Source organism: Hemitrygon akajei, chromosome 29 (assembly GCF_048418815.1).
Source record: "Hemitrygon akajei chromosome 29, sHemAka1.3, whole genome shotgun sequence".
Taxonomy (NCBI): domain Eukaryota; kingdom Metazoa; phylum Chordata; class Chondrichthyes; order Myliobatiformes; family Dasyatidae; genus Hemitrygon; species Hemitrygon akajei.
Window position 1 is genome coordinate 31,764,523 of NC_133152.1, and position 25,488 is coordinate 31,790,010.

General features: G+C 42.1%; 1 protein-coding gene across 1 annotated transcript; it reads right to left on the reverse strand.

Annotated features, from left to right (window-relative positions):
* Window positions 1–3,792: 3,792 nt before the first annotated feature.
* LOC140718409 (ski oncogene-like) lies at window positions 3,793–25,488 on the reverse strand. Its single transcript, XM_073032123.1, has 6 exons — window positions 25,339–25,488; window positions 23,447–23,571; window positions 22,519–22,787; window positions 18,093–18,391; window positions 14,402–14,632; window positions 3,793–8,629 (listed from the first exon to the last, which is right to left on the reverse strand). Exons 1-6 carry the CDS (start codon window positions 25,342–25,344, stop codon window positions 8,441–8,443), a joined length of 1,119 nt encoding a protein of 372 aa, XP_072888224.1. The 5' UTR covers window positions 25,345–25,488; the 3' UTR covers window positions 3,793–8,440.

The following is a 25,488-nucleotide window of genomic DNA, read 5'->3' on the forward strand; positions in this document are numbered from 1 at the left end:
TCATTAACCTTTAGCTCCAACAACACTGCAACAGACACTGAGCTTTAAGCCTCTTATCCAACCCTAGAGGGTTTCTACCTATTTCTGTAGACATTAATTAAGGATTGGTTTCATTAAACAGCTTCTCTTCACAGTGGCATTGATAGTCAGCTGAAGGGATGGTCCCGACGCACACTCAAAGATCATGAGAAGTCTTGAATGGAATGCTCCTCTTCATTTCCTTGGTCCAATCTTGAGGTCCATTTCACTGTCGGATGAAGGCAGTCATATTACCCAGAGAGACAATGAGAAGGAGCCAATCTCCTTCATCCTTGGCCCCGTGCTTTGTTACTCAGTGTTTCGCTTGTAATGCATCAAACCTCACAAGAACTGATGAAAGAATAGATACAAAGTCAAATAAAAGATGGAAGTAGAATTTAATCCCAATAAATTCCTAACTTTGAAGTGATGATCATATACCTAGAAAAACATAGGTCTAAATCTGAAAAAGGCATGGATACTGTGGATGTGATTCCTGTGTTGTGTGGCTACAATAGGAAGCATCACTGTACACAATGAGGCCATTCAGCCCATCATGCATATATCAGCATTTCATTAATAGAATTTGGGGAGTGGCAATATCAATAGAAAATGCTCAGTAGGCCAGTCAGCACCTTGGGAGAGGGTAAGTGTTTATATTTCAAGTCCAATGATACTTCTTCAGAATCCATTAGGTTTTTTCCTCAGCATTTATTGCCTTTTCCTGCCAGCTCTTCAGAAGGTTCTGACAGAACAAAGAACAGTACAGTAATGAAGAGCTACTGTCCATGCAGTCAAATATTTGCAGTATGCATGATTTAGACCCCATGGTGGTGAATGAACTGTGATGTACTTCCAGATAAGGACAGCGTGTTGCTTGATGTTAGAAACAAAACTTCCACTGCCAGTAAAGTTTGGACCATTCAGAATCAGAATCAGGTTTAACATCACTGGCATATGTCATGAAATTTGTTAACTTAGCAGCAGTAGTACAATGCAATACATAATAATATAGAAAAAATCAGTAAGTAAAACAACTACAGTAAATATATATATATATATATATATGTATATTAAATAGTTAAATTAAAAAATAGTGCAAAATCAGAAATAATGAAAGTGAGGTAGTGTTCGTGGGTTCAGTGTCGGATGGTAGAGCGGAAGAATCATTGAGTGTGTGCCTTCAGGCTTCAGTACTCCCTTCCTGACAGTAACAATGAGAAGAGGGCATGTCCAGGGTGATGGGGGTCCTTAATGATGGACACTGTCTTTCTGAGGCACCGCTCCTTGAACACATTTTAGATGCTACAGAGACTAGAACTGAAGGTGGAGCTGAGTGATTTTGCAACTTTCTGTAGCATTTGATCCTGCACAGTAGCCAGTAGCCCTCCCCCAATATACCAGGTGGTGATGCAGCCTATCAGCATGCTCTCCATGGTAGGTCTGTAGAAGTTTTTGAGTGTTTTAGCTGAGAAACCAAATCTCCTCAAACTCCTAATGAAATATGGTTGCTGTCTGACCATTCAATGTCTTCCTCAGTTATACTCACCCGTTCCTTTAAAGCGTGTGGCAAGGTGGAGATACATCTCTATCAAAGGAGGTGTAAGCCATTCTTTCCCTCCGCTAGCCCACAGGTCACCCTTGGGCAAGGCGTAGCACCAGTTTAGTGCCCTCCTCCCCCCCCCCCCCCCCGGGGTCAGGGTTACGTGAAGTCATGGGAGCAGCTGGTGGATGGTCGTATGAGAAACTGGTGCGTATCACAAGTGCTGGTTATGTGACCACTGACGCCAGGCAGACAATCTCTGAAGACTGTTGATAATGATTGGGGTCACCCGTCTTGTAAAGGCACTGCCCATAAGAAGGCAATGGCAAACCACTTCTGTAGAAAAATTTGCCAAGAACAATTATGGTCATGGAAGGGCCATGGCTGCCCACATCACACAACATGCCACGCAATAATGATGATGTGACACCCAACTGGTCTACAGTAGCCTCTGAGGTAACAGAAATACTCAATATGGTATCTTATAGCTCAACAGTGGATTATAGGCCGGACTTTTCTTTGCATTTCTAATATTAAAAGGAACACCAACCAGAAGATGGTTCATTGAGAGTTTTTGATGTAGACAATATTCAAAGGACCAGGTTTAACAGGGTTATTCATCAATGGTGGTAAGACATAACAGTGATAGAACTGGTGGGTCACACAGCATCTGTGGAGGCAAATGGTGTTGGGTTGAAGCCCTGGGTAAGGACGGAGAGGGAAGATGACAAAACTGCCAGCATAATTCCTGTGGCAGCACGGATCAGAAGTGACAGCAGCATCTGTGGCTTAGGCAAGTTCAGACCAAAAGGCTGTCCCACTCCGTGTAAACGAGGCTGGTATTTCAGTAAACCTCTGAGGGAGTGCTGGGCTGGACAGGGCCCAATACCGCTTTGAGAGTACTTCAGTTCCTGTACAGAACTTTAAGTTCTTGTGACATTAATGGAAGTTTCTTTCCTGTTTTTGTAGGACATTTAGTTTAAAGTAAATTAATCTCCACCCCCATAAGAACCTTAAATTGTTTTAAAGAGATTCAGGTTGCTTGGAGGGAAGCAGACTGGTTGGACTGTGCAGACACCCAGCAGAAGTAGCAGCTTTCCCCCGAAACGCCCGGGAGCTCCTCTGGGAATCCAACTAATTAGGCCAACCTGGAGATATTTGTGCAAGTAAATTCCATCAGCTTAACGCTGCTGAAGCCAGCTGCAGGAGGATCCTAACTCAGAATTGTGTCCAAAGAAACAGAATGTTGGTTCACATTTTCACATGGACTGGAATTTAATAAGAGGCAAAAAAGGTTCTGGGGACTTCGAAGGTGTGACTGGTTTCTGTCAGTATCCTCTCTTTTTAAACTTTGTACGTGTTCATTCCATCACCTGCACACCACTGTTATAATGTGTGGTTATTTGAGTTACTGTTGCCTTCCTGTCAGCTTGAACCAGTTTGGCTATTCTCCCCTGACCTCCCTCATTAACAAGGCGTTTTTGCCACAGGCCTGCTGCTTGCTGGATGCTTTTTGTTTTTTTCACATTTTTCTCTGAAAACTCCAGAGATTGTTATCGAGTCCCAGAAAAGAACAGCACAGAATCAAGCCTTTCATCCCATCTAGTCCGTGCCGAACCATTTAAACTGCCTACTCCCATTGGCCTGCTCTGGGACCATACTACCTATCATGTACCTATCCAACTTCTCTCAAAAGTTGAATTTGAGCCCGCAGGCACTGCTTACGCTGGCAGCTAGCTCCACACCCTCATGACCCTCTGAGTGAAGAAGTTTCCCCTCATCTTCCCCTTAAACATTTCAACTTTCACCCTTAACCTGTGAACAAGTTGCAGTCAGCAGAAAAACACCTCCTTGCATTTACCCTATCTACCCCCCTCATAATTTTGCATACCTCTATCAAATCTCCTCTCAATCTTCTACATTCCAAGCAATAAAGACCTAACCTAATCAATCTTCCTATATAACCCGGGTCCTCCTGACCCGGCAACATCCTTGTAAAAATGTTCTCAGTACTTTCAACCTTATTTACATCTTTCCTGTTGGTAGGTGACCAAAACTATTGATGTGCATTGAAATCCCAGGCGATCAGCAGTTTATGTAAAAAGAAATATTTGAACTACCCCATCTGGCACCAGCAACCATTCCAGGGTCAAAGTCACTTAGATTATACTTCTTCCCCATTCTGATGTTTCTAATAAAGTGTAGATCATGTCAAAAGATGAAAAGCAATGTTCTGGGCAAACATTTTTTTATTTATGGTAATGCCATCTATACACTGTACATTCAGTCACTGTGTCCATTGCAAACTGTGATTTTGCATTGCTATTTCTTACATATCTCATCAAGTCTTTTATATTACATTACTGGTAGGAAGGTCAGGGAGTGGAATGGTGGAAAGGAGAGAGGGGAAGGGGCAGACAGGTACACAGCGCAGTAGATAAATAAGCCGAGCAGTTTTTTTTTTTGTTTAGGCATTTATAAACAAGAAAGCATACATTTATTATTACATAAAAATAGTTCTAAAGATTGGAAATTAAGTTGCTTATCTTAGCAGCAGCTTACATATGAAAGAAAATCAAATATAAATATGTTGAAATGCATAGGTAATGCGACCGAGAGTCCCACTGGCTGACATAGAACGTAGACGCAGTAAAGAGGCCCAAATACAGTGTCATTCAAGATTCACTGTTGCAAATAACAATTATTTATTCTTTTCTTAAGAATTATTCTGAGGAGAATAAAAAATGACGCTTTGTTTAATTAAAGAAAAACAGCCTTAATATGGGGGGGGGGGGGGGAGATGAGGGGAGTTTTGGGGGGGAGCGGTTGAAGTAAAGATTAAAGTTGAATTTCTCAAATATTTGGAAAAAAAAGGTTTGGAGGGTGCAGTTAAAGCTGGAACCCATTTCAAAGTGAGTCCTTTGGAGCAATTACTGATTGTAGTAATCCAGACAATGACACAATCCAATAACAACTATAACATATTAATAGATCAGAAAAAATATTGGAGGTGAGCACAATATACACTTATAATACAGAGCATAAAATGATGAAAAGAAGTATTTACAGGGTTTTTTTTGTACACTGGCTAGTTCATAGTGAAGCAGTTTAAAATGATTACTGGGTTTTTATGCCAATAGGTCCCCTTAAATAGAAGGCTCATGACTCTTATTCAAAGCAGGAGTTTGGTTTTCATACATAAAAAAAATCCCTTGTAATGATATGGAAATAAGTTGCATCAGATGACAATAAAACAATAGCAATGGGGATAGTAGAGTCAAAACAGAGACCGCACCATAAAATAATAGATTATTGTGTTACTGTGTGTTAAAGGATAAAATACTGCTTTATGTGTTTATGTATACATTACTTTAAAAAAAGACAACACTCGCACACCACACACAAGAAAACTAACTGGTATAAAAAAATTACAAATAAAAAAATCTACATTAACATAAAAATATGAAAAACTATTTTTATTACTGTAATCAACCCTCTTCTGTACTCTTCGCTCATCTGCATGCAAAACTCTATTAAGATTTAACTAAAAACTATATGAACAATTTTGTTTTCCATCAAGTAACTCTTGGAGATTATTGGTGCAAAAACCCAGCTGTAGTTAGCTGCCCCTCAGATAAAAAGCATTATTGCTGAAGAATGTATTTGTTTAAAAACATTTTTTTCCTGAATTTTTTTTTTTGCCTTTTATTCCCCCCCCCCCCGACTATTTGAAACGTTTGTATGAAAGTAACATGAATCATCACTACTGATTGAACAATAAGCTGCTTACAAAAAGAACACAAAACGACATCTCTTCTGTCAGGAAAGTCAGTGACTGCTACTGCACTGTTCCTTTTTTGTATAACTGTATCAAACAAGGAAAGTCAATATAACAGATTGCATGAGACACCAGAAAAGAATAATGACATATAAGGCTGATTTTTTGCATATTATATAAACATAAAACCCTTTAAATATACAAGTTTTAATGCCCGTTAAAGAGTACTGTATGGTAGAAATATTGTAACTCCATGCATATGAAAGATATTGAGTCTTCCCATTAAAAAAAACAGATAAAGCAGAAATATCCCACATAATTGCATAAGCGTGATCTATGCTCCGCTTGCATTGCACTCATAACGGGGGAATTATTATGTGTTTGTATTAAAATTTTGTCTTCACAGGCGTGAATCTGAATCCCATAGTACGGTGGGATTATCACAATCCACTGTTGCACCATTTAAAAAAAAGTTTACAATGTTCACCCCATTACCTCCAGATTTGTGTTTTAAACACCCACACCTCTTGGACTGCCCTGTCAACTCTTTCAATCGATAGCTTTCATTTGTACCTAATCGCTGAAGACCTGCCCCTTAAATCTCACAGTAACAATGGTGATTATACTGGATTCATGCAGAATATTTTTAAACACTTATTTTTTTTTGCTTTTACTCATTCTGTATAATAAATATTTTTCTTTATCCTTATTAATGGAACACAGCAGCAGGTGTCTTTTAAGTATTAAGAGAGAAAAAAAAACATTAATGTAGTTTACAACAGAGCATTAACTAACACCAGATTACTCGATCTTATTGGGTCCTGGCTCAGTTTTCGATAACGCAGCAGGTGCAGAATTGTACATCTTGCCATAATTGTTTCAACCAACCCCACCCTAACACATTCTATTTACTTATTCAGACACAGTGCGGAATAGGCCGTTCCGGCCAAACGAACTGGTGTATCCATCAACCCACCTATTTAACCCCAGCCTAGCCACATGGCAATTTACAATGATCAATCAACCTACACACTTGCACATCTTTGGGCTATGGGAGGAAACCAGAGCACTCAGAGGAAACTCACATGGTTCTCGGGGAGATTGTTCAAACTCTTTACAGGTGGTACTGGAATTGAACTCTGAACTCCGAAACACCCCCCTCCGAGCTGTTAATGGTGTTGCGCTAACTGCTACGCTAGGGTGGCATTTGTTGGTGGTAAGCTCAGCGGGGTTTTGGCTTCATGCCATGTTCTGGATCTCGGATGTAAATACAGTGGACATCTGTGAGAAAATGCAATAGTGTTATAGGCAGGAGAAGGGAGGGGAGCATTCATTGTGGGTGAAACTTGGATTGAATCGGAGGTGGGAGAGAAAAATGTGCAGCGATTAGCCAGAGGAATCAACATCCACGTTTCCCCCAATGAGTGAGTACCTCAGATCTCCTTGGTAATATATCTAAAGAACTTACAGAGTTCGTGTGATCAAAACAAAGCACAGAACCATGCCTCCTCCAGAAAATGCTAATTAAAATGCAACAAATTCTTCTCAGCAGAAAGAATTTATAGAATTACTTCAGATTTGTTCTGTACAGAAGTTGCGCCAATATGAATTTAGCCCAGTTGCGGTATCTTTAACATAAGCTGACAAAGGGTCTCAGCCCGAAATGTCGACCCTTTATTCCTTTCCATAGATGCAGCCTGACCTGCTGAGTTCCTCCAGCATTTTGTATGTGTTGATCTGCAATATCTTTAAAAGCCAGTATTTTCATTACTGATTTTTAAGGGGGGGGGGGGGGGAGTACACACACATGCATCTTACTAAGCAAGATACCCAATTGATCTGGTACTCTGTAATGTTAGTCCAGCAAACACAATGAATCACTGAATGGTACAATGCAGAAAAACAAAAAAAATAGAATTTTGAAAAAAATACAATAATATTGTTGAAAAAAGAGCACTGTAAATACTGTGAACAGAGAAAAGCAGCAGGTACAAAATGCTGCTTTGGTAAAATTTAATAGATTTTGCAAAAAAAAACATTTTGGAATGGTGTCCCAATTATAATGATTTTCTTCTGTTGTTTGTAATCTCTTAACAACTGTCCCAGTTTTCCTTGTGATATTTCTCTCTCTCTCTCTTCATCCATTTTCTTCTTCTCATTGAAGTGTACTGGAGTTAGAATCACACTGCAATCGCTTCTCTCAAACACAAAAAAAAATAAAACCACAAAATTTTCAAGTCTTTCCAGAGAATGCTCTGTCGCTGATAAGGCCAAGAAAGTATTTAACTCCCCTCCAGCTGAAAATGATCCAACTAAACAGAGAGAGATAGATGGTGGCTGGGGAGGGTGGGAGGAGGGGAAATGAAAAGTCTTTGAAAGACTCCACGAGCTATTTATCTCTTCTTCTTTAAAAGGAGGGGTGTTGCAGTAAAAGTTGTTCCATGGCTTCCGATTTGACTCAGGGTGCTTTAAAATCAAGAAGAAGAAAAAAAAATTGGAGAGATCTGGGGAGCAACAGCAGCTGACAAGATGGGCAGTCCTGGGGAAACCACATGAGACGGACCAAGAGGAAAGCATGTCTTCATAACAACTGCCATATTTCAAACTTGGTTTAAAATCAAGTCTTCTGTTTCTGTACTTCAATAGCTTATTACAAAAGTAGAATTTGAAGAGTTCTGTAAGTTACCAGAGAAAACACTGCCACCCCTCCCCCACCCCATTTTTTTTGTTCCTCCTCCCTTTTGTTTTATTTGGTACAATTATTTGACAGTTGTCCAGGAATCCTGTACATCATGTGATGAGCTGTAGAAAAAAAAACCCTAAATAGTAGTAAAAGAATCCTTGGTGCTGTCGCTAACCGTATTAAAGTATCTCTGAAACAGTTTTAATATCTGAAGCCTGGCAGGATGGCAGGCACACATTTTCTGTGCGGTACAGTGTTATTAGGGGAGGGTAGTTTCAGTGCGTGTGTCTGAAGTAACATTCTTTCTCCGAAAACAGGCAACTCTTGTATCCTCTGTGTGTATGTGTGAAGATATACACACACGTTCACACACGCGCGCACACGCACTCATGCACACAGTTTCGCGTATATTTTTCTTTTAGATTTCACTGTCTTTCGAAGCCACTTTACTGGAGGTGGAGTTGCTTGGTTTCAACCAGAGTTGCTCCTGCAGCTCTTTCACCATTTTTTCCAAGTGTTCCCGTGCCTCGCGCTCCCGTAGCAGGTCTGCCCGCAGCTGTTCGCGATCCGCCTCGGCGTGTTGCAATTTCACCTGCAGCTCCTCGATCTGAAAGTGGGGAAATTATGCTGAGTTAAGTGGTTTTGAAATGATAAAGGATGCAGTATATCTATTTTATGAAGGGAAGAATACTGTTAGGGATCCATTTTATGAGGATGGATTATAAAAATAAACATGTTAACAATAATCACCATTAAAATTGACTGAGAAGAGTGTTTCTAGTGTGCTACAAAGCTTCACCAATTGACCTAGTTTGGTTCCTTCTTCTACAGTATGACTCTAATGGTCACTTAGGTAACCATTACTCAAGCCAATGAATTCTCACTTGGAGTGGATAATGAAAACTGTCTGTAGCTGGACGGCAGCATCGTTAGGGTAGCAGAGAGGTCGGTGATGCTAGCCTATTGGAAGCTTTTACCACCTAAAAGGATATACATGTGGCAAATTAGACTCTCTAGTTCACATCACGATGTGCTTTTGGTTCCTGGTTGCTCCTTTTTATTTTGGTTCTATTTTGGGCAACTCTCAATTGTGGCAGCCTGCGGATAATGAACACTGAGCTGAACTGATTATGCCTGGACTCCTTCATTTTTGTGTTTTATATTCTGTGTTTTTTGTTCATTTTTTGTTGCCAATTGCACAATTAGTTTTTTTTTGCGCGTGGTGGGGAGGGGGAGTTTGCTGTTTCCTTTGAATGGGTTCCATGGTTTCCTTTGTTTCACGGCTGTCTGTGGAGAAGAGGAATCTCAGAGTTGTATACTGCATACATACTTGGTTAATAAATGTGCTCTGAATCTTTGAAGAGGACCACAACCATGTCGTGATTTGCAGGCTTGCGTGCCTCAATGACCCGGAGAGCTACGTTGGCTGGGGTCAGGGCTTTACGCTTTGCCTCTTGGTAGGGTCACCCATACCAAACAAACCTTAGAGGTCAAACTAAGAGTGGGTCAGGGGTTCAGCTCAGCTCAGCTGTTACAGTAACAGCAAAGAAGAGTGTAATGGTATCCCTGAGTCTTCACCCGGGACTTGCATGACTGACAGTAGTGAAAACCGAGAGGAAGCTACTGACACGATGAAGGAAGCCCTGCACACCACCAGAGATGGAGGACCTTCATTGCTGCCCTAAAATGCCAGTGGCTTATCGGACACTAACTAAGTAGAATTTTGAAATTCTGTACTATTTCTTTAAATGTTATTCCTTTCACTCCTCCTCAGAGGGCCCGTAACTAAATAGTTAGTTAATTAATTGCACAATACTAGGTTTTTCAATTGTTTGTTCCCACGATGGTTATCTGTATGACACAAAGGAGAATAACTACAGAGATAAGGTTCTGATGTAGAATCATCAATCTAACTCTGTTCCTCTCTCTAGAGATGCTGCCTGACCCACTGAGTGTTTCCAAAAATGTGCGTTTCTGTTGCAGAACCACAGTGCTGTTCTACTTGGTTCAACATTGAAGACATTTGTTGTGAAAGTTAAGGCTTATATTAACTGTAACTTCATAGGGAGAAAATAGTTTCAGGAATGTCATCATTTTATGTTGGTACGCTCTAAGTTCCCTACTGAACAGAAGGTGAACACAAGCACACCATTATAAATTTTATTTTGAATTCTGAGCAGCAAAACCCCAACAGACTGATACACTATGATCAAATTCATTTTCGAAATTATTTTTTATTGATTTGGAGCAGGGGATCCTGAGCTCTTATATGCCATGGACTCCTACCATTAACCAAGGGGGGTCCACGGACCCCAGGTCGGGAGCCCCCGATTTAGAGATACACGACAGTAAAAGGCCCTCCTAGCCCAGCAAGCTGGGGCTGCCCAGTAGCACCCATGTGACCAAACCCTGTACGCCTTTGAAATGTGAGTGGAAACCAGAGCACCTAGAGGAAACCCACAGAGTCATGGGAAGAATGTACAAACAGCGAAGGAACTGAACCCACATCGCCGGAGGTGTGACAGCGTTACGCTAACCACCATGATGCCCTACAAATAAGGCATTCGTGTTTTTAAGACACAAGTTTAAAACTGATAATAATTTATCATATAACACATCATTGAAGAGGAGTTAATATGATCTAGAGGAGCCAGAGAATGTGCTTGCCTTGGCATTCAATAGGATAACCAACACTGTAAACAACAATTCTGGTAAAGGAAATGAAAGTATCACACACACATGACTTGGAAGTAAGAGATGATACTGATTGAGAATTAGAGTGGATCACCATTCATTATGACACAACGGTTAACAGTAAGAATTAAAGGTGCTTTTGGACTCTTGCTAGCTGCTTTTCCATCTCTTCACCTGCGATTCTCACCCTGTTTTCTCTCTCTCTCTCAGATGATAATTTATGTGTCTGAGAGGTGTAATTGGCTTGCAACCGAGGATGCCAGTGTAATATAATGAAGAATCTTTAGCTCGACTGTAACTAGAGGTCAGGCTTATGCCTCCGCACTCCAGTATTGCAAAGCCTGACAATTAAATCTTAATTAGACGAGAGCAGCCAATACAACACGTGGAAGAAATGGGTGAAAATTGTAATGTGAATAGATGCATAAAAACTTAAGTGCTGCTGGCAGGTGTAGATAATGTCAGAGAAGTCACCATGGGAATATTTCATTACTGCACCTCTCTCCTAACTTTGCTTTATAGTTATTTCCTCAGTGGTTTTAGAGCACAGACCATTAACCTATCCAAGAGAGGGAATAGCAGGCTGCCACTGTTCTGTGACCGGCTGTTAGAATGCATGTCGTGGTGAGTAGTCAACTTCTGTTTTCCCTCTCCCTGTCAATTATCTGCCCCCCCCACCCCCCCACCCCGGTACCCATTATTAAAAAAAATCACTTTGCAGCCTCTTCACTCCTTCATGGTAACTGTAATCCATAAAGCCCTATCTGCTCACATTGCATGTTTAGATATGTAATACAAGGCTTTGGTCAGACTGCACTTTGGAGTATTGTGAGCAGTTCCGGGCCCTTTATCTGAGAAAGAACGTGCTGGCATCTGGAGATGGTCCAAAGGGACTTCACAAAAATGATCCCAGGAATGATAGGGTCAATGTTCGAGGAGTATTTGATGGCTCCATACTTAACAGGAGTTTAAAAGAATGAGGGGGCATCTCATTGAAACCTATCGAATACTGTGGATAGAGTGGACTTAGAGAGGGTGTTTCCTCTAGTGGGATAGTCTACAGCCAGAAGCCACAGCCTCGGATCAGGACTTCACTTTAGAGCAGACTTGAGGAAGATTTTCTCGAACCAGGATGGTGAATCTATCAAATTCATTGCCACAGACAGCTGTGGAAGAAAAGTCACATGTATATTTAAAGGGGAGGTTGATAGGTTTTTGAGAAGTAAAGGTGTCAAAGGTTATGGGGAGAAGCCAAGAGAATGGGGTCGAGAGGGATAGCAGAACAGACTTGATGGGCCAAATGGCTTAATTCTGCTCCGATTGTGTGTCTTATGGTCTTAAGGAGCATCACGGGAACTAGAGGTTCTGCAGATCAGATGTAGTACCCTAGCTAAAGTCAGACATAAGGTTAGATAAGGACCTAGCACAGGTTCTTTTTGGTTGATGCTGGGTTCAGATACCGGGATCTCTAATTCCATGAACTAATGATGGAATAATATCTAGATCAATAACCAAATTCTATTCTAGCTTCTCTTTAATATCTCATTATCTGTTCCCAATGCACGCACCCTGGGTAGGTATGCATGCAAAATGTGTAGCTACTGCAACAAGTGGGCTCCACTATTCTCATCCTAGTTATCTAACATCACCTTCGTAGGACATAAAATCTGCACAACCTGCTTCACTTCGTTACAAAGTTCGAAGTAAATGTATTATCAAAGTACATGTATGTCACCATACACAACCCTGAGATTCATTTTCTTGTGGGCAGACTCAACAAATCCATAATAACCGTAATAGAATCCTCAAAAGACAGCAATGGCTTGGGTGTTCAACCAGAGTGCAAAAGACAACAAACTGTGCAAATACAAAAAGAAGAAATAATAATAATAAATAAATAAGCAATAAATATCAAGAATATGAGATGAGGTGTCTTTGGAAGTGAGTCTACAGGTTGTGGGAAGATTTCAATAATGAAGTTATCCCCTCTGGTTCAGGAGTCTGATGGACAAGGAGCAACAACTGCTCCTGAACCTGGTGGTGTGGCCACGCGTTCAATCAAGTTTTGGTCGTGGGTTCAATCCTCTCTCCAACTGCTGGGCAAGTGACTTGAGGCCCCCATTCCCCCCTGCCAGAGGAAAGGGTCTTGGACGAAGGAAAATTAAAGTTCCATTGTTGCCCAAGTAACCACCTCAAAAATTATCTTGACATGCAACACACAACTCTACTGAGGAGCTGTTTGACAGCCTGCAAAGCCTCATATAGATTTGATGTGGTTTCCACACAAGCTTTGCATCTATAGACACCAGGCCACTGGCGTTTTACAACATACTGCTTCACAATCTAAAACCCTAGAAAATGCTCCAGTAGGAACACTGGCACAGTTACCAATGACAGCTGTAATGTCTGGCCTACATGAATAAACTTTTGTTGTCCTATTATATTACAACTATTTCGTGCAGTAAGGTCAGGTTTAGCCATTTCCCTCAACCAGAAATGTATTGCAGGCAACACCCCTTTAGCAGTTCCTACTCAGTTTTGTTTAGTCTGTCACAGTCACTCTCTTCAACACTGCATGATGTTGACGCGGAAATCTACATCACTTCCCCTTCCTTCATTTGATTGTTAATGTTTGAAATCTGCAGTACTTTCTCTGTTTTTAATCTTCCTGCTCAGCTTAGGGAGTGGAAAAGCATTGTTGAATCACGCAGTCTTAACCCTTCCACACTCCTTAATGTAGAAGCTTACCCAAGCTACGCCAGTCATTCTGTTAAGAGACACCGGAGTAGAAACTTTCTTCTAGTTAATAGTGCTAAAGGTGCAGTAGGTTGAGATACATCAGCTGGTTGAGGGAACTCACACTAATCCTCATCGAGGAATCAGCAGAGGAAAGGTTGAGCAGTTTCAATTTCCTGGGTGTCAACATCTCTGAAGATCTATCTTGGGCCCAACATATTGAAGCAATTACAAAGCAGGCATGATGGCGGCTATACAGTACTTCATTGGGGATCTGAGAAGTCTTGGTTTATCACAAAGATTCTTGCAAATTTCTACAGATGTTTTGTGGAGAGCGCTGCTTGACACACGACACTGATGCAACAGCTGGGCGAATGACTTGAGCCCCCCTCCCCCCATTCCCTCACGCCCGAGGAAACGGTCTCGGGGAGAACGTACTAATGCCTCGCAGACAGCAGCGGGAATTGGACCGAGGTCACTGGCGCTGTAATAGCGTTATGCTACCATGCAGCCCCAGTTGCTTTGGAAGTCACATCTTGTATTCTACATATGACCTTCCCCAGTGCACCTTTCAGCTACCCAAGAAAATGAATCACAATTTAGAATATGGTTACATATATGTACTTCGAACTTTGAATTCCACTCTCCCTTACCTGCCACACCCAGCCAAATGCACTCCGCCTAAAGCTAGCCCAGTGAAATTCAATTTCTTCCTGACAGAGCCACCAGGGACTGGTCTATCTAATGTTCACAGCCAGGAAGCCCTATGACCGGCAGATCTTCAGAAACCTCCCAGAAGTATTAAAATTGTGGCTTTCCTGTTCTCAACCCAATTTATCAGTCATAACATGATACAACTGAAGCAGTACTTGTGGCAATCCAAGTGTGAGGTTATATAAATTTGTCAGTGAAGTCTTAACACTGGGCTCTATTGTTTTACCAGAATTACCTGCGCAGAGTATTTGATCCTCAGTCGCCCAGCTTCGCAGCCTTTGTCACAGACCCTGATTTGTTTGGCTTGTTCTAGTTCACGTTTTAGCCTTATCCGCGACTCGTTTGCCTCTTTCATCTTCTTCTCATTCTCCGTGCGAAGGCGCTCGATCTCCTTTCGCAGGTTGCGCTTGGCCTCTGTGGCTTCACGTAGTTTCTCTTTCTTGGCAACACGGAGAAATTCAAGCTCCTACAGAGCCAAGAAAAGAGAGAGAGAGAGATCAATTTTAGTTGCCACACGTACCTCAATGCATACCGTACAGTCAAATACAGTGTTTTCTGTCAACAACTAAAAACAGTTCGATGAACAGCCTCCAAGTGCTGCCATGCTTTTGGCGTCAACACAGGTTGCCTACAACTTACTAAGCCTAACCATATATTTTTGGAATGTGTGATGAAACCGAAGCACATGGTCACGCAGGGGAAAACATACAAACTCTTTACAGTTGGCGGTGGGATCCGAACCCCAATTGGTTACCACTAATGCTGTACCACATTTCACCAACTGCCGCTGTGGCGCCCAATGGAAAATTAAGATGCCTTCCAACTTGTAAGGTTGGTAATCTTATCTCAAGAACTTTTAGCATGAACACAAAGATGCCTTTCCCCCCAAATGAACAACATTTTTTTCAGTCATGATTCAGATGACTCTTTTCCTTGCTATTTTCAAATTTGCAACAGTCTGGTGTATAGAATCATGGCACTACAACTTGTAGCCATGTACAACATTTCATCTAAAAGAGCTTTTGCATTGACAGTGAGGCTCAAAGCAGTGGCTATAGATGAGACCTGAGATGTCAAGTGCAGTCTCTGCTTTATCCTGTGACTGGTGAACCAATCGTTTTGCCTTACTTTTCCAACCTGACAAATCTCGCTCTTGAGTTTGGCGTTCTTTGTGACAGATGTCAGGAGTCTGACTAAATAAGTATATTTTCTTCTGATTGCGGTTACAGAGATCAATGGGCGGCAGCATTTCACCCAACCAATCGGTTGTCCCTATTCCATTCATTGCCAAGACAACGAGCGCTGACAGAAAGAAGTTGATTTACAGAACAGCCAACGTTCCTCCTCAGCTGCATGAAAGGAACTGACAAAGGGTAAATTTCTAAAGACAACACCCCTAGCCTTTAGCCATAGGAAATCCTTTACTTTCTGATAACTGTCATTTCCCGACTCAAGGGCTGGACTGGTCAAAATAAATGCTTAGCAATCACACATCATGGTAGTTCCAATATATAAATATTTTCAGTTGAAGGTCCCATTCACCATAATGAACATGTCAGTAAATGGATATGGTGGGTTCCTCTAGAGCAGTGGTTCCCAACGTGGGGCGTATGCCCCACAGGGGGGTAATTTGATTTTTAAGGGGGGCAATTCGAGAATGAGTTATTAACAGTGAATTTTTTCTAGTAAATCTGTGTATGAGTGTGTGTGCGAGTTAATACATATGTGTATATACAGTATGCATACATAAAAATACTTGTGTGTATGTACATGTGTAATTGCGTATGTACTGTATATATAATGTATCACCATCATTACAACTATCAAATGGCTTTCATAATTAAATTAATGAATTGACTGATGTAGGAAGGAACGAATGAACAAGTCCAAACGCGTAAGAAACTCGTACGAGGTCGCGCCAATGCTGCTTTTTGCAGTAGCTTTCGGTTCTTGGTGGTGTGAAGGTGTGTACATTGCGTCATCTCTTTTAAACGGTGTATCTGTCGTTGTATGCTGTAGAAACGAATCAGCATTGTTTTATTTATTTATTATTTTAATATCACTTAATGTTCTTTTTTTTACAATTTCTTAGTAATTTCTTCCTCAGAACTTTAACAGTCCTTTGGTTCTTTTATTTTTCTCTTTCATGAATGCCATGTTCTTTGGAAGCTTGTTTAAACCAAGTTAATGGTCTTTTAGGCTTCCTCCAGGTGAATAGTTCACTTTTTGAATAATAAGAATTATATATCACCACAGGGGGCATCAGGATTTTAGAGGTGATTAGGTGGGGCATGGCCAAAAAAAGGTTGGGAACCACTGCTCTAGAGGTAGCATATGCTTGTCAAGATAGATTTCACATAAAGTGCTGATGATTGTCACCACCCTGAGGGGGTTGGGGCCAGTGTGGTACTGCCTCTGCCTGATGACCACATGAGCCAAGGCAGACTGAAAGCAGAAGACCACATCCTCTGCTACTGGACCTCTTTTAAAGACTGATCCAATCCGTTCCCTTACATTAAAGCTCCTCAGATTATTCTTCCCTTTTGAGAATTTATCCAATTCCCTTTTGAAAATTGCTCTCACTCTGCTTCCAACAGCCTCTAAGGCATCATTTGGTAGGAATTCTCTCTATTTGGGTGAAGATAAGTACCTCCTGACTAGGCTGAGCCAATCCCCTGTTTCACCGACACCCAACTACACCAGGAGACTAGATTCGACAGGTAGGTAGATGGAGAAAAGCGAGACAGTTGCCAGTTGCAAGTCTGTGCATGGTGCAAGTGCATTTGTGATGATAACATGTTAACTCCTTAAGGTAATGTTTGTGGGGTATAAAGCTCTGGTTAGACTAAACTTGGAGCACTGCATTCAGTTCTGGTCCCCTCGCTATACAGTACTGTGCAAAAGTCTTAGGGTGCCTAAGACTTTTGCACAGTACTGTAGTAGTAATTTTACGATATTTTGCCACGAATAAAACACATGTCATGACATACATGAGTGACGATAAATTTCGTTCTGATACGGGTCTCTATGGTGCACTGAGAGTGCAGGGAAGGGAATCACGACTGGGAAAAGGGGAAGGGAGAGAGGAGGGAGTGGGAAGAACCAGAGAGACATTTGTAATGATTAATAAACCAATTGCTTGGAATCAAATGTCCTTACCTGGTGTCTCAGGGCTGGGTGTGTCTGCACCCACACCATTCCTGGCACTCCTTTTCTGCCACCTGTCCCACACCCCTCCTGTGTCATTCACCCTCGCCATTACCAACATAAGAGGCATTGGTAGAGCGGACAGCCAGTGACTTTTTCCCAGGGCAGAAATGGCCATTACAAGAGGGCATAATTTTGAGGTGATTAGAGGAAAGTACAGAAGGGAGGTCAGAGGTAATGTTTTTTTTTAAACACAGAGAGTGGTGGGTGCAAAGAACACATTTCCAGTGGTGGTGGTAGAGTCAGATACATCAGGGACATTTAAGAGACTTGTAGATAGGCACATGAATGAAATAAATAAAAACAGAGGGTTATGTTGGAGGGAAGGGCTAGCACGACATTGTGGGCTGAAGAGCCCGCACAGCACCTCACTGTTCTATGTAATGCCAGTGAGCATTCTTCCACACCGTTCCATGTTTCAACCCAACTGGAATCCCTGATAATTTACACGGTTGTGTTCCTTCTTCACAGAAAAGCAGCCCTTACTCATTACAATTTTGCAACTGCATAAACAAAGCCTCCCGAGTGGAGCATGAAAATATAACATTAAAACTTGCAGTGATCAGTACATCTGCACGATGTGATCGGTTCTTTATGTCAGCTGTAATGCTGCCTAAAGACAGTGGTGGGCCGGGTTTGCAAATTTGATCTATTTTTTTTCTGACACTGCGTATAATTTTTCTTTTACAAGGCATCTTACAAGCAGTTTCTTCCCTTACCTGCTGCAAGCTGCGCTTGGCTTGCAAAGCAGCATTCAGTTTTTCCTCCTGCTTCACTCGCATCTTTATGATTTCATGCAAGAATTTCTCCTTGGCCTCCTTGGTGTCAATTCCAACGTCCAAGGCCTGCCTCAGTTGCTCTAGCTCCACTTCCAGTCCACCGTTGTGTGCCTCTGTGTGGCCCCAGCTCTCCTGGGCTGCACTGGATGCGACTTGGACTCCAGGTGAGCTCAGATCCTTCGCTGATGAGCCAGATGAGGTGAAGGAAGGAGAAGAAAGTGAAGACAATGACGATGTGACTGTAGGAAGGAAAAAAATTGCATCACTACACATACATAATCCTTATGGTCCCTTTTCATTTGGAAAGCTGGACATTGTGGAGGCTAACGCAGTGGAACTAGTCATCGCACAATGTCATACACTACATCGTTAATGGACGTCTGACTAAAGTGAGGATTTGCCACCTGTCTAATGGTCCTAAAGATAATCTGCAGGACACAGTGCAAATCTGGAAGGGAAGCTGAGGAACGAGGCCACCTCGAGATTGGCAAGCTAAGGCCAACTCTTTGGACTGTAGGAGGTTGAGAATGACTTGATTCCCATGGCGAAAATGGCTAATACAATGAGGCATAATTTTAAGGTGACTGGAGAAAAGTATAGGGGAAATGTCAGTTGTAAGTTCTTCACATAGGGAGTGGTGCTAGAGGCAGTTACATTAGGGGGACTTAAGAAACTCTTAGAAAGGCACGTGGATGGAAGAAAAATAAAGATGGCTATGTCGGAAGGAAGGGCTGGATTGATTTTAGAGTAGGTTAAAAGGTCAGCACAAAATCATGAGCTGGAAGTCCTGTATTGAGCTATAACATTCTATGTTCGACTTTGGCTGTTAAATGGCACAATTGAGTGGCAATACTTTTCTACCTCCTAACTCTGATGCTAAGCTGCAGGCTACTGGTACTCTGGGCACATGCAGAGACACTTGCAGGCTGCCCCCAGTAATCCTTAGGTTGTGTTGGTTGTTAACACAAGCAACTTATTTCACTGTGTGTTTCAAAGTGACAAATAAAAGATTCTGAACCACGTGGAACACCATCATTTCTGTCCGTCCGGTACTTGATTAAGTGTACGAATTTGCTTAAGGTACTTGAGTTAGCACTGTCCTCATCCAGCAGGGAAAGCAATAGCAGATTCACATGATTATCCACTTGTTATATAACTTCCAGACTCCTTGACTCATCTTGTGAGATCATCAGCCAACGTGACTGGGACAGGTGAACTTTAACTATGAGCTGGCTCTAAGACTGCTGAATTATAAATTTTTCCGAATAAACTAAATGCTGCCCAGGAAGGGAGGTAATCTGTCTGCACCAAAGCCAATTTGTCTTAGTCATTTAAAGAAAAAACTTAGATCATAACAACAGATTACTAACAGATATCAGTGAGGGTACAAATGCATCCTCATTCCATTAAGGGATCAGCAGAGCACAATCGCCTATTATTCAAAGGTATAATTTGCAGGTAACTAATGTAAAAGTGACACATTATTATGTTAAAAGAGCTTCTTCAATTCGAATTCTTCATGTGGGTAGAAAACCAAGCAAATCAGTGAAAATGACAGACCATTCCTTACATCGAAAAGAAATGGGCCATGAATGGAGTCACATAACACAACAGCACAGAACCAGACCCTTCAGCCCATCTAGTCCATGCCGAACCACTAACCTACCTAGTCCAATTGATCTCCATCCTCACCACAGTCCTCCATACCCCTCCAATCTATGTACCTACCGTAATTTCTCTTAAATGTTGAAATCGAACCTGCAACCAACTGGCAGCTCGTTCCTCACTCTCACTAGCCTCCGAGTGAAGATGTTCCTTCCCCCTTATATTCCCCTTAAACATTTCACCTTTCACCCTTAACCCATGACTCCTGAAAAAATACAGGTGCAAACAAATCCATTTAAGATCCCCCCCATCTTTTTCAGCTCTACATATAGATTACCACTCTGATCTTCCAGAGGTCCAGTTTTGTCCCTTGTTATTCTTTTGCTCTTAATATATCTGCAGAAGTCCTTAGGATTCTCTTTCACCTTTTCTGCTAGAGCAACCTCATGTCTTCTTTTAGCTCTCCTGATTTCCTTCTTAAGTGTTCTCTTGCATTTTTTATACTCCATAAGCATCTCATTTGTTCCTGCCTGCAATGCATCTCCTTCTTTTTCTTAACTGGGGTCTCAATATCTCTCGAAAACCAAGGTTCCATAAACCTGTTATCCATGCCTTTTATTCTGACAGGAACATACAAACTCTGTACTCTCAAAATTTCACTTTTGGTGGCCTCCCACTCACCAAGTACAGTTTTGCCAGAAAACAACCTGTCCCAATCCACGCCTGTCAGATCCTTTCTGATACCATCAGGATTGGCCTTTCACTACTTTAGAATCAAAACCCTAGGACCAGACCTATCCTTTTCCATAATTACCTTGAAACTAATGGCAAGTGTAGATGCAAAGTGTTGCCTTACACAAACCTCTGTCATTTGCCCTGTCTCATTCCCTATTTGGAGATCTAGTACCGCACTCTCTCAAGTTGGGATTTCTATGTACCGATTAAGGAAGCTTTCCTGAACAGATTTAATAAACTCTTTCCCATCCATCCCTTTTAAAGGATGGGAATCCCAGCGAATATGTGGGAAGTTAAAATCACTTGATCACAACAGGTTTCTTGCTACAGTCTGCAATCCCTCTACAAACTTGCTCCTCTAAATCCCATGGCCAATTGGGTGATCTATAATATAATCCCATTAATGTGGTCCTACCTTTCTCATTCCTCAATTCTACCCATAAATCCTCACTAGACGAGCTCTCCAATCTATCCTGACTGAGCACTTCCGTGACACTTCCCCTGATTAGTAACGCCACCCCTCCCCCTTTAATCCCTCCCGCTCTATCACATCTAAAACAATGGAACTATAGATGCCAGTCCTGCCCCTCCTGCAATCAAGTCTCACTAATGGCTACAATGTCATAATTCCACGTGCTGATTCAATCATCAGAAGCTCATCTGCTTCTCCTACAATACTCCCTTTGTTGAAATAAATGCAGCTCGGAACATTAAAAAGTACAAAGTAAATTTATTATCAAAGTACAAGCCTGAGATTCATTTTCTGGCAGGCATACTCAGTAAATCCAAGAACCAGAACAGAATCAATGAAAGACTACACCCAAAAAGCCAGAAAACAACCAAAGTGTAAAACATAGGTTCCACCTTGACTGACTTTTCGATTCCTGACTTTGTATGTAGGCTCAACAATGTCTTTTCCCAAAACCACTATGTGAAATGGCGCTCTGGTTCCATTCCCCTGCAACTTTGGTTTAAACCCCCATGTACAGCACGAGCAAACCTTCCCACTACAATATTAGTCCCCCTCCAGTTCAGGTGCAAATCATCCCTTCTGTACAGGTCCCATCTTCCCTGGAGAGAGCCCAATGATCCAAAAATCTGAAGCCCTCCCTTCTGCACCAACTCCTTAAACTATATGATCTTCGTACTTCTGGCTTCATGAGCACATGGCATGGGTAGCAATCCTGAGATCACGACCCTGGAGGTCTGTTTTTTAACTTAGCACCGATGTTTCTGAACTCACTTTACAGAACCTTGTCACCCATCCTCCACATATCATTGGTACCGAAATGGACCGCAATCTCTGGCTGCTCACCCCCCCCACTTTAAGAATGCTCTGGACTTGATCCAAGATGTCCCTGGCTCTGGCACCCAGGAGGCAACAAATCATCTGGGAATCTCATTCCCATCCACAAAAGCTTTCTGTTCCCCGAAGCAACAAATCTCATCACTACAGCTAGTTTCTTCTCCCCCTTCCCTTCTGAGTCACAGAACCAGGCTCGGTGTCAAAGACCTGACTGCTGTGGGTTTCCTCTGCTAGGACATCCCCCCAACAGTATCTAAAGACTGGAGTGCTGGAGAAACTCAGTAAGGCAGGCAACATCTATGGAGGAGCAGGTTTTAGAGACCCTCATTAAACTTTGCATAAAGGGTCTCTACCCAAAACATCAGCTGTCCTGGTTTCCTCTCACAGACTCAATCTGACCCCACTGAGTTTGCCCAGCACATCGTGCGTTGCTCCACGTTCCATTCTCTCGTGGTTGCTATCCAAGCTCACGATCCGAACATACTTTCCCACAGAGTGGAATGTCGCGGGAGTTTGACCCCGGAGACGTGCCGCAGGAGCTCTCGTGAGCTGGTACATCTGGAGAAGGACAGGCTGAAAGTAAAGCATTCAGCTCTGACTCGAGTGCTGTGTTGACAGAGGTCTGGAAGTCCATTCATCAGGCCTCTTGACATGAAGAAGAGCTTGGGGGGGGGGGGGGGGGGAGAGTTAATTTATAAGCTGTGTGTGAATTAAACTTACATCCTTCTCTGCTTTCGACTTCCACTTCAGCATCTGAATCTTTGTCTTCAGAAGGAAACGTGGCAGCAAGAGGAACAGCTGCTTCCTGTTCAAGCTCTGTTTCGGCTGTTACCCTCCTTTTCCGAGGTCTGTTAACTTCATTTGGAGTCCCGGCGTTCTGTGTGGCTGTAGTGGCCAGTGGTGACTGTCGTCCAGTCCTCTGCTGGGGCAGTGGTGTTAGGGCCACATTTGGCGCCACTGAACTTTCGTAATTTTTGTATGCATAGAAACTAAGAGAGAACACAGAACTATTCAGAACTGAGAAAATATATGTACAGTTAAATCTCACCTTCCCCAATGCAAATTTGATCACTTTTTTTTGTATCATTAAAGCTCAGAATTTCAAACATAAAATGCAAGAGCTTCATATGAGCACATCTCCAAGGGGTGCAGCCATTTGTTGGCCAGGACTGCCATGGAATGAGTGAGAGTTGAGCCAAGAAAGATTTACTAATTGTGAACTAAACATAAATAGTGGCATTAGCAACCTTTCCTATGGAGAATGGGGTTGAGAGGGAAAATAAATCAGCCATGGATCGAATGGCAGGGCAGATTCAGTGGGCAGAATGGCCTAATTCTGCTTCTTTGTTTTATGGTCTAGGTCATGGATTGATAATGTGTTCAAATGATACAGAAGCTGCCTTCTGCCACCTCCCTCAAAGAGGTAGGCCGGCGGGCAGCTCATTTTAAATATCAAGATCACAGCTCCATTTTCCCCACGTGAAGTGAATACACTTCACTTCTTCGTTATTTAAAGTAACCTGAAAATAAACTGTCATGCTCATTTTAAGATTTTGCTGACATCCGTATAAAGATTTCTAGTTTTGATCTTCAGAACCTTCTACTTCACCATACCTCGTTTCAAGATAAGAGCAATCAGATACCGTACCTGTCCCGCGATAGTGCAGGGAGGTGAGTCAGAGTTTCTTTTTCAGTTGTGGAAGTGGCTGGTGACCAGGGTCGGAAGGCGGAGAGTCTTTGCTGAGAATGTACACAACTGCTACTTAGAACATTCTAGGCAAAGAAAAATATTGTTTCTTTATTAACATATAATTTTCTTTAAGATCATTCTGCATTAACTTTTCACTATCTTATTTTTTTCATCTCTCCCTCCCTTTTCCTCTGCATCTTTGTGTTTTTAAAGGTGACTCGATTGGGAAGGCCGCTTCAAAGGTGCTGACAGACCTTAACGGCCAGTTAATGGACAGACCTTAATACAAGAGATTCTGCAGATGCTGGAAATCCAGAGCAACACGCACACACACACACACAAAGTGCTGGAGGAACTCAGCAGGTCAGGTGGCATCAATGGAATTGAATAAACAATCAATGTTTTGGGCCGAGACCCTTCCTCAGGACTCACTACAGAAGAAGGGTCTCGGCCCAGTGTTTGTGTGTGTTGCAATGGACAGACATTACTGTTTTCGCATTTGACCGTTGATATTTCAAGATTCAAGATTGTTTAATGTTATTTCCAGCACACACACGTGTAAAGGAGAACAAAATAATTGTTACTCTGGATTCTATGTAGCACCAAACCACAATAAGATAAAGAACACAATAATACCCCAAAAAAACAGAAAATATGAATACATAAGATAACTTATGTACATAGATTGATTGTATGTTGAATTTCCCCATGGGGATGAATAAAGTATCTATCTATCTATATAAGGTGACTGACAGGAAATGATAAAGTGGTGGTGGTTGGGTGTGGAGGAGTGGTTTAGTGGCTGGATGTGTTGATCAGCCTTACTGCTTGGGGAAAGTAACAGCGTTTGAGTCTGGTGGTCCTAGCGTAGGTGCCACTTAGTCTCCTCCCCGATGGGATGGGATTTTAATGTGTCAGACACCACAGCCAAATATAACAGCTCATGGGGGAGTCTAGGACCAGAGGGCACTGCCTCAGAATACAAGGATATCCCTTTAGAACAGAGATGAGGAGGAATTTATTGAGCCAGAGGTGGTGAATCTGTAGAATTATTTTCTACAGACAACTGTGACGGACATATCACTGGCTGTATTTAAAGTGGAGATTGATGGATTCTTGATTAGTAAGTGCGTTAAAGGTTACGGGGAGAAGGCAGGAGAGTGGAGTTGAGAGATAATAAATCAGCCATGATGGAATGCAGGAGCAGACTCTATGGACCTAATTCTGCTCTTATGTCTCATGGTCATCCATGCACACCTATGCACAAATCAACACCCTCTCAACAGCAATGAGAAGAATCTTGGACAAGTTCTCCCATTCTAGAAGTGTGGGTGTTAGCTGTACTGCCTTTGGCAATGCCAATGTCCAAATCAGCCAGCTTTGACCAGGGCCCCTCAGATCGCATGCAAACTTGGATTAGATTCAAGGGCATTTGTTTAGGGAATGCCCCAGGGCAGGGCAAGTTTCCTTTGCATAATGTTTCTGAAAGAAAAGCAGATTAGACAGATCTTGATGAATGGAAATCTAGAATACACATGTCAAAAGTTAACGGAACTTCATCCAATTACTAGTATAAAAATTACTACATTTTGTTTCCTCTATTAAGATCCTCCCTCTTCCTCAGACTGTTGCCACATGGTTTCCTCTCAGTTGGAGCATATGTGTCAACCATCCAGCTGCCAGTCCCTCTTTCAACTCTGCTCAACCTTACTCTGTATCACAGACTTCACAGCAGACCCAATGTTGAATCATACTTTTTGTAAGGCAGGCAAAAGAGTATCCTCTTTCCCCTCCCCTCCCTCTTTTGACCAAAGTTATTTGTTGGACTTACTACTGAGTGACGTACATACCTTCATGCCTGAAGGAGAGGAGAACGACCTCCACCATTCAGGCTGTTTCTCCTTCTCGCTTGTAGTTGGATGCTCTGAAAGGGTTTCATCTTTCTTGAACTTTTTAAACACTGTTTGATCAAAGGGGACCTAGATGGAAGAGAGACAATA

Coding starts and splice junctions, on each gene's coding strand:
- LOC140718409 (XM_073032123.1), bottom strand. Junction 22,788..23,446: donor CCTGCACTATCGCGGGACAG/GTACGGTATCTG, acceptor GTTCTCTCTTAG/TTTCTATGCATACAAAAATT. Junction 8,630..14,401: donor GGATCAAATACTCTGCGCAG/GTAATTCTGGTA, acceptor CCCCACTTTCAG/ATCGAGGAGCTGCAGGTGAA.